Source organism: Haliotis asinina, chromosome 1 (genome assembly GCF_037392515.1).
Source record: "Haliotis asinina isolate JCU_RB_2024 chromosome 1, JCU_Hal_asi_v2, whole genome shotgun sequence".
NCBI lineage: Eukaryota > Metazoa > Mollusca > Gastropoda > Lepetellida > Haliotidae > Haliotis > Haliotis asinina.
The window spans coordinates 17,343,388-17,357,103 of record NC_090280.1 but is presented as its reverse complement, the minus strand read 5'-3'; the positions used below and the strand labels follow the sequence as shown (position 1 = coordinate 17,357,103).

General features: G+C 36.7%; 1 protein-coding gene across 1 annotated transcript in view; it reads right to left on the bottom strand.

The window, feature by feature from the left end:
* LOC137287590 (transmembrane protein 145-like) overlaps positions 1-13,017 on the bottom strand; it is a 36,652-nt gene extending 23,635 nt beyond the window's left edge. Inside the window, exons 1-3 of the mRNA XM_067819965.1 lie at positions 12,867-13,017; positions 4,338-4,412; positions 394-468 (exon numbers count right to left, since the gene is read on the bottom strand). Of these exons, the coding sequence (XP_067676066.1) occupies positions 394-468; positions 4,338-4,412; positions 12,867-12,977 (261 nt within the window). The 5' untranslated portion in view covers positions 12,978-13,017. The remainder of the gene's footprint in view (positions 1-393; positions 469-4,337; positions 4,413-12,866) is intronic.
* Positions 13,018-13,716: the final 699 nt, after the last annotated feature.

Sequence of the window (13,716 nt, the reverse complement as noted above, 5' to 3'; positions counted from 1 at the left end):
TTAAGTGTTTGGAATTTTATGGCAAAATATTTGTGCTGTTTTGTTGTTTATCGTCACACTCATTAATATCCCAGCCATATGACAGTGGTCTGTAAACAATCAAGTCTGTACTAGATGATCCTGTGATCAACAGCATGAACATCAATCTACATAAATGGGATACAGTGAAATGTGCAACCTGAAGTAAGTGATCCTGCTAGTTGCCTCTTGTGAGGAGCATGGGTTACAGAAGAATAATTCTATCCTGGGTCTTCAGAATCCTTAGACAAACAGATCCTTACAGAGTCAGATCCTTACACAAAGAGATCATTACAGTGTCAGATCCTTACACAGAGAGATCCTTACAGAGTCAGATCCTTACTCAAAAATATCTTTACATGAAGAGATTGTTACCTTATTTGTCTTGTACACAGCATCCCACTGGGAAGCAGCATCATAATAGAGCAACACTTCCTGTGTTCCATAGTCCTGCAACAGAGGGGAATATATCATTTCTTTCTCCATGTTTATGACTGACTTATTGCGTTTGGTTTTACGCTGTACTCAACAATATTCTAGCTATATTGTGAGTGTCTGTAAATAATCCAGTCAGGACCAGACAATGCAGTGATCAACAGCATGAGCATCAATCATTTGTGATACAATGTGTCAACCAAGTCAGCAAGCCTGACCCCCCTAACCTGTTAGTCACCTCTTACGATACATGGGTTTGTATGTCTATGAGTTGATGTTACTTTGTCACACAGACAGAAATATTCCAGCAGTGTGCTGATGGCATCTGTAAACGAACACCTAAATTACAGGTTCACACTTTACTCCTATCAACCTGCAACTGAATCTTACAATTGGGCAGAGTGGTGGCTTCGTCCATGTTCGCTTGTCACACTGAAGAATGGATTCGATTCCCCATATAGATACAGTGTGTGAATCCCATTTCTGATGTCGCCACTATATATTGCTGGAATATTGCTAAAAGCTGTGTAAAACTTTTATCACTATCATGACAAAATATTGGATCAACTGACTGACTTGCTGAACACTTGAAAAACTCTTACTACAGTTCTAACGTGAAGTGATTCAGGTCTTTGACATTGATTGCCTTGGCGACACGCATGAACAGAAGCATTACAACAATAAACCAGGGTTACTCATACCAGTGACCATAGATTTCTGGTGCAACTAAGGGACACAACTCTGCTCTGTCATGTTAATATACCAACTTGCCTAACCATGAAATTATGTAACGCTTGACAAGTTTGAAAATATCATTGGGCTTTCTCAGGCAAGTTATGAAATTGCAAATGGTAACCTTATTCTCAAATTATTCATAGTATAGTGCCAGTCTAAGTAAACCTTTGAGCTACCTATAACCGTCCAATCAATAGCGAGACAGTTAAACAGATTTAACCAATCAGACAATGGCTACTACTTACCGTTGTCATGGTTGTAACGTGCGCCATGTGCATCACCCAGAAGTGATTGTATGCTAAATAGCATTCAGAATGGTTCGGGTACTAACCTTTTCAGGATAAAAAGTTCCAAAAGTATGTGCGAATGTCCACTTTCATGATTTGGTAAGCTGTGTTCTGATTGGTCAATCTCATAGGCTAACTGACGTGACCTCCCATAAGGTTTTGTTAGACTCAGTAGTGGAGTGTAACGAAAAGTACAAAAACTAAGTTTACCTAGAACGAGTATGGTGCAAACATTGTAATTATCTCCCTTAAGAGATCACATAAGATCAGACTAGCTCTCTGCTCTAGCTTCTTTTGTTTGTTGTTTAAGATGACACAATCAGCAAAATTCCAGCTATATGGTGGTGTTCTGTAAATAGTCAAATCTACACCTGACAATCCAGTGATCAACCGCATGTGCATTGATCTGAATATCTGAGAGCATATTCAAATGTGGCTTAAGGGGTAGTCGACTTGTTGGATAATTCTATTCTTTAATTTTTAACCTAACTTGAATGTTATGTCAATGTGCTTGTTTCAAAGTGTATTTTGTGTTAGAGTTCAGGCAGGCTCGACTGTAAGATTGTAAGATAAGGGCAAACTTTATGGATAAACAACTTCTTCATTCAAGTGATGCAATGTTTTGATACAGATTCTTACATCGTTGGCAAGTAGGTATGTCTCAGAATGCTGTATCAGTTGAATAAAGAAGTTGTCTATCCATAAAGTTTGTCCTTATTACCTGATTCTCCAATTTCTAAAAAAGCCACTCAAAGAAGCAATCAAACAAGGTTATCTCAGAAGATCAAATCTGTAGAACTTGAACAAATAATCATATTCAGAGCAACTAATACCTTTCATAAACTGTCTCCATATTAACTAAATTTAGTCTTGAACATACGCTGTCACTCATAACAGTGGACTTTATGTATTCAGGAGACTATATCCCCAACTCACATCATGATGTTTCATTTCATTCTGGACTCTGGAAGATCTGGGGTAGAACTAGTCTTCAGCTACCCATGTTTGCCACAAAAGGCAACTACACGCTTGTCATAAGGTAGAGTGGTCAGGCTCACTGACTTGGTTGACACATGTCATTGGTTCCTAATAGCCCAGATTGATGCTCATGCTGTTGAGCACTGGATTGTCTGATTTTTTACGGACCGCTGCCATTTTGCTGGAATATTGCTGAATGCGGCATAAAACACATCTAAAGTCTCAGTCATTTCATTCTGGCGCAGCAAACCAACAAACAGCAGGTGTCGACAAACAAGGCTGACACAATGAAGCAATTAACTTCTTGCTTGGGGCAAATCTGCAGTCTGAATGTGTATTTTGTAGATATGACGTACTGATGTTGATTGTGGATATATTGGGTATAAAGACACAGTTTATCAAAGGTGATTGGGTGCTCTGATGTAAAAGAGTGGATCTTGTCAATTTCCCAGCAATGTTAATGTGTCTTAAAATTCAATGGTACATCCTGTTTTTGTGCTGTTAGAGGAGAGACAAAAGGGTGTCTCTTAGCTTTAAGCACTGCTAGCATTATAAGACAACAGACTGTGTCCTGTTTTGCACAAACTCTGTGATGATCTAGTCTTCAGCAGTCTTGCTTGTCATAAGAGCCAAAAAAAGCATGCAGGTAACTCAACAATCTCCAGTCCTCATGATATTGTGTCTTCTCAAAGTTTCAGCTATCAGACCCAAGGAAGAATGATGCGGTAATTACAATATGGCCAAACAAAATCATTCAACAGTTTCTGCATAACATTTTCTCAAACCAACTAAAATATGTTTGATTTGTTGAGTAAATCTAACTTCTACAGTGAATGTGCAGATAATTGTAGAATCTCTACAGATGATTAGGGAGGTTCTGCATAAATTGAGGAATGTCTGCAGATAGTTGTGAAGTTTCTGCAGAAATTTGGCAAAATACATTAAACTACTTTAGCAGAGCAGCATAAACAAAATTTCAAAATTATGGTCTAGTATGAGTGATCACTTGATACGTTTTATCAAAAAGAACTGTTAGAAATTATCTTTATCTTTTGTGGTGGCATGTGGTCCTGTGTGCAAAGCTCAGGTCACAAATCAGTTGAAATTTAGCACCATTGAGCTCGGACAGTCCTTGGATTGGTGACCGTGTTTGTCAGCTTGATTCCTGAGAGTTTCTGGGACTTCGGTCCAGCCCCTTAAAGAAGTACATAACACATGTGCTCTCACCTTAGGCAAGTTAGTTTGTTCAAAATTGCCTCTGTTCACCCAGCAGAAAATGGGTACCCGGTGGAATAAGTCACGTAACCACTAACCTTCTAATGCCTAACAGGCTGCTTGGGTTAAATCGGGGTAATAACAATCAGATTTGATTAGGCGCTTCGAGCATGCATTGTGCATGGACTAATGCGCATGATATATGCACTATTATTATTACTATTAGCTGGAAAAAGTAATTTCTGGACATTTCACAAAGAATGCAGACAAATACGGTAACCACCACCCCCATCCTAGACAGGACACAACAAGAAAGGTCAAGTACTGTTGAGACTGGTCATAAAAGAATTAACCACTTTGATGGCTCTTCTTTGGATTATTCATTCAAATCAGACTCAAATCCAAATTCCACAAATTTATCTATTCGTCTACACTGGATGATGGCCATGAATTCAACTCAAAGTAATGCAACATTTTCAAGAATGGTTTCTTTTGTGTAAACCTTGAACACTCGATCCCAAACTGATGACAAGCATGGGTTACTGAAGATCAATTCCAACTCAGATCTTCACAGGGGAGACAAGAATGCTTTCCAGTAGATTAATTCTAACCCTGATCTTCACAGGGAAACAAGCATGCTTTATTAAAGATCATTTCTAACTTACTTACCACTGGGTACATAAAACTATACACAAGGGCACCTTTTGCTGACAGGAAGCAAAATCTGCCAAGAAACTCCCAGTCCTGAAATGGAATAAAACTTGAAATGATTCCACTGAAAGTTGTTTCTCAATGCTACAAATAACATGTGTATATGTATTTGCTTAAAGTATGTGCAATAAATCACCATTCGGGACTGCTGAGATACTATAAGGGGTAGAGGTGGAATTGATCTTTGGACTGTATGGTTTAAATGCCTTCCCCATTTTTATAACCCTCTGTTCATGACTCTCCTTCCAACAATAATAATCATTACACAAATATTGTTTAAATTTATGATTTTTAATTTAAAAGTGCAGCATCGTCTAATTTGGTCATTGGTATCACACAGTGTTTGCAATATTTTAATTTGCCAGTTGTTTAAAATCAAAATAGACTACACTGTATACAGTTCAACATTGTTTCTACAAGATCAGTTATTAAACTCTGTTGTGCCGAGAGACGTTTCGATTAGTTAATAACTGGCGTTCACATTCCTATGCACAAAGCGCTGAAATACCAGGAAGTGAATCTAAGTTTGATTAACATGATGGATCATGGATGATTCTGGAACCATAATAACGGAAAAAAAACAAGGGAAAGATTACAGTTGCAAAGATTCCAGGGTCAAGTCAGTTTCCATTTCGGGCAATCAAATAATGGTATGTTACTTCTCCATTGGTTTCTTGATAATTTCCACTTACGGTTTCAAACTGCAAGTAAACCTGAATTTCACTTCACTTAATAATGAACCTCTGATAATACATGTCAGCATGTCATTACAATAACATAATATGTTCTGTGTCCATCGTCCCAAAAGGGACAATTTTGATTATTGAACATGTCACTAAAGAAATCTTTTTCCTTTTGCAGAAATGGATGAAACAAGAGCTAGTGTAAGAATGTAAATGGATTTCTTAAAAACTGGAATGACTGGACAAAAAAATACCCATCATTTGTGTAATTGCATTTCACTCTAAATCGGCATTTATTTTAGACATCAAAACAGCTAAACAGCACTTGTTTTGTTTTTCAGGTTGGGCAAAATTGAAAAATTCAGCAGAGCTTTAAGGGTTTTACTTGTACATACTAGTTTTCCACATTGTTTGACCTGTGTGACCTGTGTGACCTGTGTGTGTTTTGAAAAATTATAGTACTGAGTGTCTCAATGCATGGCTCGACTGACCATTTAAAAATTAGATTTTGCATTGGTGCAACCTAAAACTGCAGAATGTAACCTGATATTTATACCTACTTGCACACTGTCCATGTAAACAGACTTCATCTGGGAAACAGATTGATGACCAAAACTGGCTAGGACAGTGATAGAAAGAGAGACACTTTTTTCATGTTATGAAATTTTATGAAGTAATATAAAATTATCATACCAGAATAGTTTGAGAATGCTTGTTGTCATGATGTTGTGAAAAAAACAACAAAAAAAAACATATGAGCAGTAGATCGTGCAATTATATGTTGAGCAGGAGGTGGAACCTGTGATTGTTTGAAGTATCAAGGTAATCATATTAGGTGGAATCAGGGGCCAATGGGTTTCCTTTCACCACATGGAGTTCTGCAATAAATGATGTTTTTGTTGTCCAGTTTGGGGCTAATTCATTGAGATTTCAAACTGGATTATTTATTGCCATATGTATGTGTCAAAGACATATAAAATACTTACAGACCCTAAAGGAAAGAGTGCTCATGTTTTTGCACTTTGTAATTCAAAGGAGACTGTTCTTGGCATTTCATGTTTTATGATGGCAGAAGCAAATTTACACACTAAGTAATAAGAGTATAATACAATCAGACACTTGAGCAAACACCAACAATCCTTTGACAGTCAATAGACTCATTTCATATTATGCCATTGCTCCATAACCCAGGAAAAGATATTAAGGCAAGATTACTTGTATTTACTTTGACTTGAACAGCATAGGAGGCCTGTGGACCATGTAACTTAGTACATGTACTAGTGTGATTCTTGTAGGAAACATTGGATATCATTGTGTGAAATAGATCCTTTATCACTCAAGGCTAGTAAAATAAATAAAAAACCATTAAATAATACTGAAGATAAAAATACGTTTTTGCTTTAGATCATCATAAACCCCTGACCCCATGACGGATAACGGTTTTGAAACAACAAACAAATCTTTGTTTGGCTGTAAAATTCTGCAATAACAGTAGGATATATGAGCCCCTTTCAAACATACCTTGTTGTCTTGATTATTGATTGTAAAACACGTCAATAAACTGTCAAAGATCTTTATCCTAAAGACAACACATTATTTAAGAGTTTAGAATCTCTGCGATCCACCCCTGCCTGTGATGAGTCGTCAAATCGAAAGTCTTGTTTGCCTTGTGATGCAGTGAAATCTTGAGTAATAAGATTATGTATTCACCTCTTGATATTTATTTCATCGAAGATTATATCATCCACTGGTTTGTGAAAATCAATTAATGTGAGAATTTGTCGAAGTCAGTGATCAGTGGTTCGGCTGCAAGCCGAGTGATTGTAATATTTCGCCTATTTTCGACACTGCTAGCTGGCATTAGACTAAATACCTCACCTGTAAACTGTTTACACTTTGCAATTAACGTGAGTCTCCTACACACACGCCAAACAAAGATATGTTTGTTGTTTCAAAACCGTTATCCGTCATGGGGTCAGGGGTTTATGACGATCTAAAGCAAAAACGTATTTTTTGTGAAACAGACTTCATCTGGGAAACAGATTGATGACCATATCTGGCTAGGACAGTGATAGAAAGAGAGACACTTTTTTCATGTTATGAAATTTTATGAAGTAATATAAAATTATCATACCAGAATAGTTTAGTTGTCATGATGTTGTGAAAAAAACCCCAAAAAATACATATGACTAGTAGATCATGTAATTATATGTTGAGCAGGAGGTGGAACCTGTGATTGTTTGAAGTATCAAGGTAATCATATTAGGTGGAATCAGGGGCCAATGGGTTTCCTTTCACCACATGGAGTTCTGCAATAAATGATGTTTTTGTTGTCCAGTTTGGGGCTAATTCATTGAGATTTCAAACTGGATTATTTATTGCCATATGTATGTGTCAAAGACATATAAAATACTTACAGACCCTAAAGGAAAGAGTGCTCAGGTTTTTGCACTTTGTAATTCAAAGGAGACTGTTCTTGGCATTTCATGTGTTATGATGGCAGAAGCAAATTTACACACTAAGTAATAAGAGTATAATACAATCAGACACTTGAGCAAACACCAACAATCCTTTGACAGTCAATAGACTCATTTCATATTATGCCATTGCTCCATAACCCAGGAAAAGATATTAAGGTAAGATTACTTGTATTTACTTTGACTTGAACAGCATAGGAGGCCTGTGGACCATGTAACTTAGTACATGTACTAGTGTGATTCTTGTAGGAAACATTGGATATCATTGTGTGAAATAGATCCTTTATCACTCAAGGCTAGTAAAATAAATAAAAAACCATTAAATAATACTGAAGATAAAAAATACGTTTTTGCTTTAGATCGTCATAAACCCCTGACCCCATGACGGATAACGGTTTTGAAACAACAAACAAATCTTTGTTTGGCTGTAAAATTCTGCAATAACAGTAGGATATATGAGCCCCTTTCAAACATACCTTGTTGTCTTGATTATTGATTGTAAAACACGTCAATAAACTGTCAAAGATCTTTATCCTAAAGACAACACATTATTTAAGAGTTTAGAATCTCTGCGATCCACCCCTGCCTGTGATGAGTCGTCAAATCGAAAGTCTTGTTTGCCTTGTGATGCAGTGAAATCTTGAGTAATAAGATTATGTATTCACCTCTTGATATTTATTTCATCGAAGATTATATCATCCACTGGTTTGTGAAAATCAATTAATGTGAGAATTTGTCGAAGTCAGTGATCAGTGGTTCGGCTGCAAGCCGAGTGATTGTAATATTTCGCCTATTTTCGACACTGCTAGCTGGCATTAGACTAAATACCTCACCTGTAAACTGTTTACACTTTGCAATTAACGTGAGTCTCCTACACACACACCAAACAAAGATTTGTTTGTTGTTTCAAAACCGTTATCCGTCATGGGGTCAGGGGTTTATGACGATCTAAAGCAAAAACGTATTTTTTGTGAAACAGACTTCATCTGGGAAACAGATTGATGACCATATCTGGCTAGGACAGTGATAGAAAGAGAGACACTTTTTTCATGTTATGAAATTTTATGAAGTAATCTAAAATTATCATACCAGAATAGTTTAGTTGTCATGATGTTGTGAAAAAAAACCCAAAAAATACATATGACTAGTAGATCATGTAATTATATGTTGAGCAGGAGGTGGAACCTGTGATTGTTTGAAGTATCAAGGTAATCATATTAGGTGGAATCAGGGGCCAATGGGTTTCCTTTCACCACATGGAGTTCTGCAATAAATGATGTTTTTGTTGTCCAGTTTGGGGCTAATTCATTGAGATTTCAAACTGGATTATTTATTGCCATATGTATGTGTCAAAGACATATAAAATACTTACAGACCCTAAAGGAAAGAGTGCTCATGTTTTTGCACTTTGTAATTCAAAGGAGACTGTTCTTGGCATTTCATGTTTTATGATGGCAGAAGCAAATTTACACACTAAGTAATAAGAGTATAATACAATCAGACACTTGAGCAAACACCAACAATCCTTTGACAGTCAATAGACTCATTTCATATTATGCCATTGCTCCATAACCCAGGAAAAGATATTAAGGCAAGATTACTTGTATTTACTTTGACTTGAACAGCATAGGAGGCCTGTGGACCATGTAACTTAGTACATGTACTAGTGTGATTCTTGTAGGAAACATTGGATATCATTGTGTGAAATAGATCCTTTATCACTCAAGGCTAGTAAAATAAATAAAAAACCATTAAATAATACTGAAGATAAAAATATGTTTTTGCTTTAGATCGTCATAAACCCCTGACCCCATGACGGATAACGGTTTTGAAACAACAAACAAATCTTTGTTTGGCTGTAAAATTCTGCAATAACAGTAGGATATATGAGCCCCTTTCAAACATACCTTGTTGTCTTGATTATTGATTGTAAAACACGTCAATAAACTGTCAAAGATCTTTATCCTAAAGACAACACATTATTTAAGAGTTTAGAATCTCTGCGATCCACCCCTGCCTGTGATGAGTCGTCAAATCGAAAGTCTTGTTTGCCTTGTGATGCAGTGAAATCTTGAGTAATAAGATTATGTATTCACCTCTTGATATTTATTTCATCGAAGATTATATCATCCACTGGTTTGTGAAAATCAATTAATGTGAGAATTTGTCGAAGTCAGTGATCAGTGGTTCGGCTGCAAGCCGAGTGATTGTAATATTTCGCCTATTTTCGACACTGCTAGCTGGCATTAGACTAAATACCTCACCTGTAAACTGTTTACACTTTGCAATTAACGTGAGTCTCCTACACACACGCCAAACAAAGATATGTTTGTTGTTTCAAAACCGTTATCCGTCATGGGGTCAGGGGTTTATGACGATCTAAAGCAAAAACGTATTTTTTGTGAAACAGACTTCATCTGGGAAACAGATTGATGACCATATCTGGCTAGGACAGTGATAGAAAGAGAGACACTTTTTTCATGTTATGAAATTTTATGAAGTAATATAAAATTATCATACCAGAATAGTTTAGTTGTCATGATGTTGTGAAAAAAGCCCCAAAAAATACATATGACTAGTAGATCATGTAATTATATGTTGAGCAGGAGGTGGAACCTGTGATTGTTTGAAGTATCAAGGTAATCATATTAGGTGGAATCAGGGGCCAATGGGTTTCCTTTCACCACATGGAGTTCTGCAATAAATGATGTTTTTGTTGTCCAGTTTGGGGCTAATTCATTGAGATTTCAAACTGGATTATTTATTGCCATATGTATGTGTCAAAGACATATAAAATACTTACAGACCCTAAAGGAAAGAGTGCTCAGGTTTTTGCACTTTGTAATTCAAAGGAGACTGTTCTTGGCATTTCATGTTTTATGATGGCAGAAGCAAATTTACACACTAAGTAATAAGAGTATAATACAATCAGACACTTGAGCAAACACCAACAATCCTTTGACAGTCAATAGACTCATTTCATATTATGCCATTGCTCCATAACCCAGGAAAAGATATTAAGGTAAGATTACTTGTATTTACTTTGACTTGAACAGCATAGGAGGCCTGTGGACCATGTAACTTAGTACATGTACTAGTGTGATTCTTGTAGGAAACATTGGATATCATTGTGTGAAATAGATCCTTTATCACTCAAGGCTAGTAAAATAAATAAAAAACCATTAAATAATACTGAAGATAAAAAATACGTTTTTGCTTTAGATCGTCATAAACCCCTGACCCCATGACGGATAACGGTTTTGAAACAACAAACAGATCTTTGTTTGGCTGTAAAATTCTGCAATAACAGTAGGATATATGAGCCCCTTTCAAACATACCTTGTTGTCTTGATTATTGATTGTAAAACACGTCAATAAACTGTCAAAGATCTTTATCCTAAAGACAACACATTATTTAAGAGTTTAGAATCTCTGCGATCCACCCCTGCCTGTGATGAGTCGTCAAATCGAAAGTCTTGTTTGCCTTGTGATGCAGTGAAATCTTGAGTAATAAGATTATGTATTCACCTCTTGATATTTATTTCATCGAAGATTATATCATCCACTGGTTTGTGAAAATCAATTAATGTGAGAATTTGTCGAAGTCAGTGATCAGTGGTTCGGCTGCAAGCCGAGTGATTGTAATATTTCGCCTATTTTCGACACTGCTAGCTGGCATTAGACTAAATACCTCACCTGTAAACTGTTTACACTTTGCAATTAACGTGAGTCTCCTACACACACACCAAACAAAGATTTGTTTGTTGTTTCAAAACCGTTATCCGTCATGGGGTCAGGGGTTTATGACGATCTAAAGCAAAAACGTATTTTTTGTGAAACAGACTTCATCTGGGAAACAGATTGATGACCAAAACTGGCTAGGACAGTGATAGAAAGAGAGACACTTTTTTCATGTTATGAAATTTTATGAAGTAATCTAAAATTATCATACCAGAATAGTTTAGTTGTCATGATGTTGTGAAAAAAAACCCAAAAAATACATATGACTAGTAGATCATGTAATTATATGTTGAGCAGGAGGTGGAACCTGTGATTGTTTGAAGTATCAAGGTAATCATATTAGGTGGAATCAGGGGCCAATGGGTTTCCTTTCACCACATGGAGTTCTGCAATAAATGATGTTTTTGTTGTCCAGTTTGGGGCTAATTCATTGAGATTTCAAACTGGATTATTTATTGCCATATGTATGTGTCAAAGACATATAAAATACTTACAGACCCTAAAGGAAAGAGTGCTCAGGTTTTTGCACTTTGTAATTCAAAGGAGACTGTTCTTGGCATTTCATGTGTTATGATGGCAGAAGCAAATTTACACACTAAGTAATAAGAGTATAATACAATCAGACACTTGAGCAAACACCAACAATCCTTTGACAGTCAATAGACTCATTTCATATTATGCCATTGCTCCATAACCCAGGAAAAGATATTAAGGTAAGATTACTTGTATTTACTTTGACTTGAACAGCATAGGAGGCCTGTGGACCATGTAACTTAGTACATGTACTAGTGTGATTCTTGTAGGAAACATTGGATATCATTGTGTGAAATAGATCCTTTATCACTCAAGGCTAGTAAAATAAATAAAAAACCATTAAATAATACTGAAGATAAAAAATACGTTTTTGCTTTAGATCGTCATAAACCCCTGACCCCATGACGGATAACGGTTTTGAAACAACAAACAAATCTTTGTTTGGCTGTAAAATTCTGCAATAACAGTAGGATATATGAGCCCCTTTCAAACATACCTTGTTGTCTTGATTATTGATTGTAAAACACGTCAATAAACTGTCAAAGATCTTTATCCTAAAGACAACACATTATTTAAGAGTTTAGAATCTCTGCGATCCACCCCTGCCTGTGATGAGTCGTCAAATCGAAAGTCTTGTTTGCCTTGTGATGCAGTGAAATCTTGAGTAATAAGATTATGTATTCACCTCTTGATATTTATTTCATCGAAGATTATATCATCCACTGGTTTGTGAAAATCAATTAATGTGAGAATTTGTCGAAGTCAGTGATCAGTGGTTCGGCTGCAAGCCGAGTGATTGTAATATTTCGCCTATTTTCGACACTGCTAGCTGGCATTAGACTAAATACCTCACCTGTAAACTGTTTACACTTTGCAATTAACGTGAGTCTCCTACACACACCTGACAAACATATATATGAAAACACAGAGTCTTGCAACGCACTGGGCAGATCTAAACAAACGCTTTTTCTTGACGTTGAACTTGATGACATTCGCTCGCGCCAATAACCTGGTGGAGCTTTCGTTCTGAAATATGATCTTGAATAACTTACACTATTTGACTGTAAATCCCCTTCTACCCATTTGGCCTCGGAGGATGTAAAACTCACAGAGAGAACACAAACAATTCCTAAACACACTCGTAAATCCATCTTTCTTCTCATGTCAACTGTTCGCTCGACGAAGTCTATCTTCAGCCATGACAGTGTACAGTGTCACGTGATCGCTTCCATGGCAACAAAATATACAGGTGCTCGTTATTGTTAACAAGCTATATGCGTCGTACAGCCCGGATCACTGGCTTAATTCACATCGGTGATCCTGCGGTAGATAGAGTTTTAATACCCCGAGCCGGTCAGAAGATTACAAACAGAGCGTTCAACAATCACGGTCCGATACGGGACAAGAACGCCAGTAGGCTAAATTGACAGTGATTCGTCCCGAACACGGAAAGCCAGGGAGCGTTAATGCATTGACATTGATTGTTGCGAAATATATCTTCCTACCATATAGTGAGGGAGTATACTTTACGCCGTATTCCAGCAGGGCGGGGAACATCTGAAATTTCCACATCAATTGTACACGGATGGGGAATCGAACCCAGATCTTCGGCGTAATGAATGAACGCTTTTTCTGCCAAGGTTAGAACATAAATATTCAACATAACAAAACACAGTTATCGATTCTACCTCTTTGCATGAAAACTCATCATTGAATGCGATCGATGTTTGAACAAATTGTGCTTACATTATCGACCTGTCGACAAAATAGAACAAGAATATTATGCAGCAATAGCGAACTAATAATGTACTATATTCTGTCTTGGGTGGGAAAGAGATTTCTATAGATGCAGTACACCACACGCTCATCGTCATTGCATTTAAGTACAATTTTACTTCAATT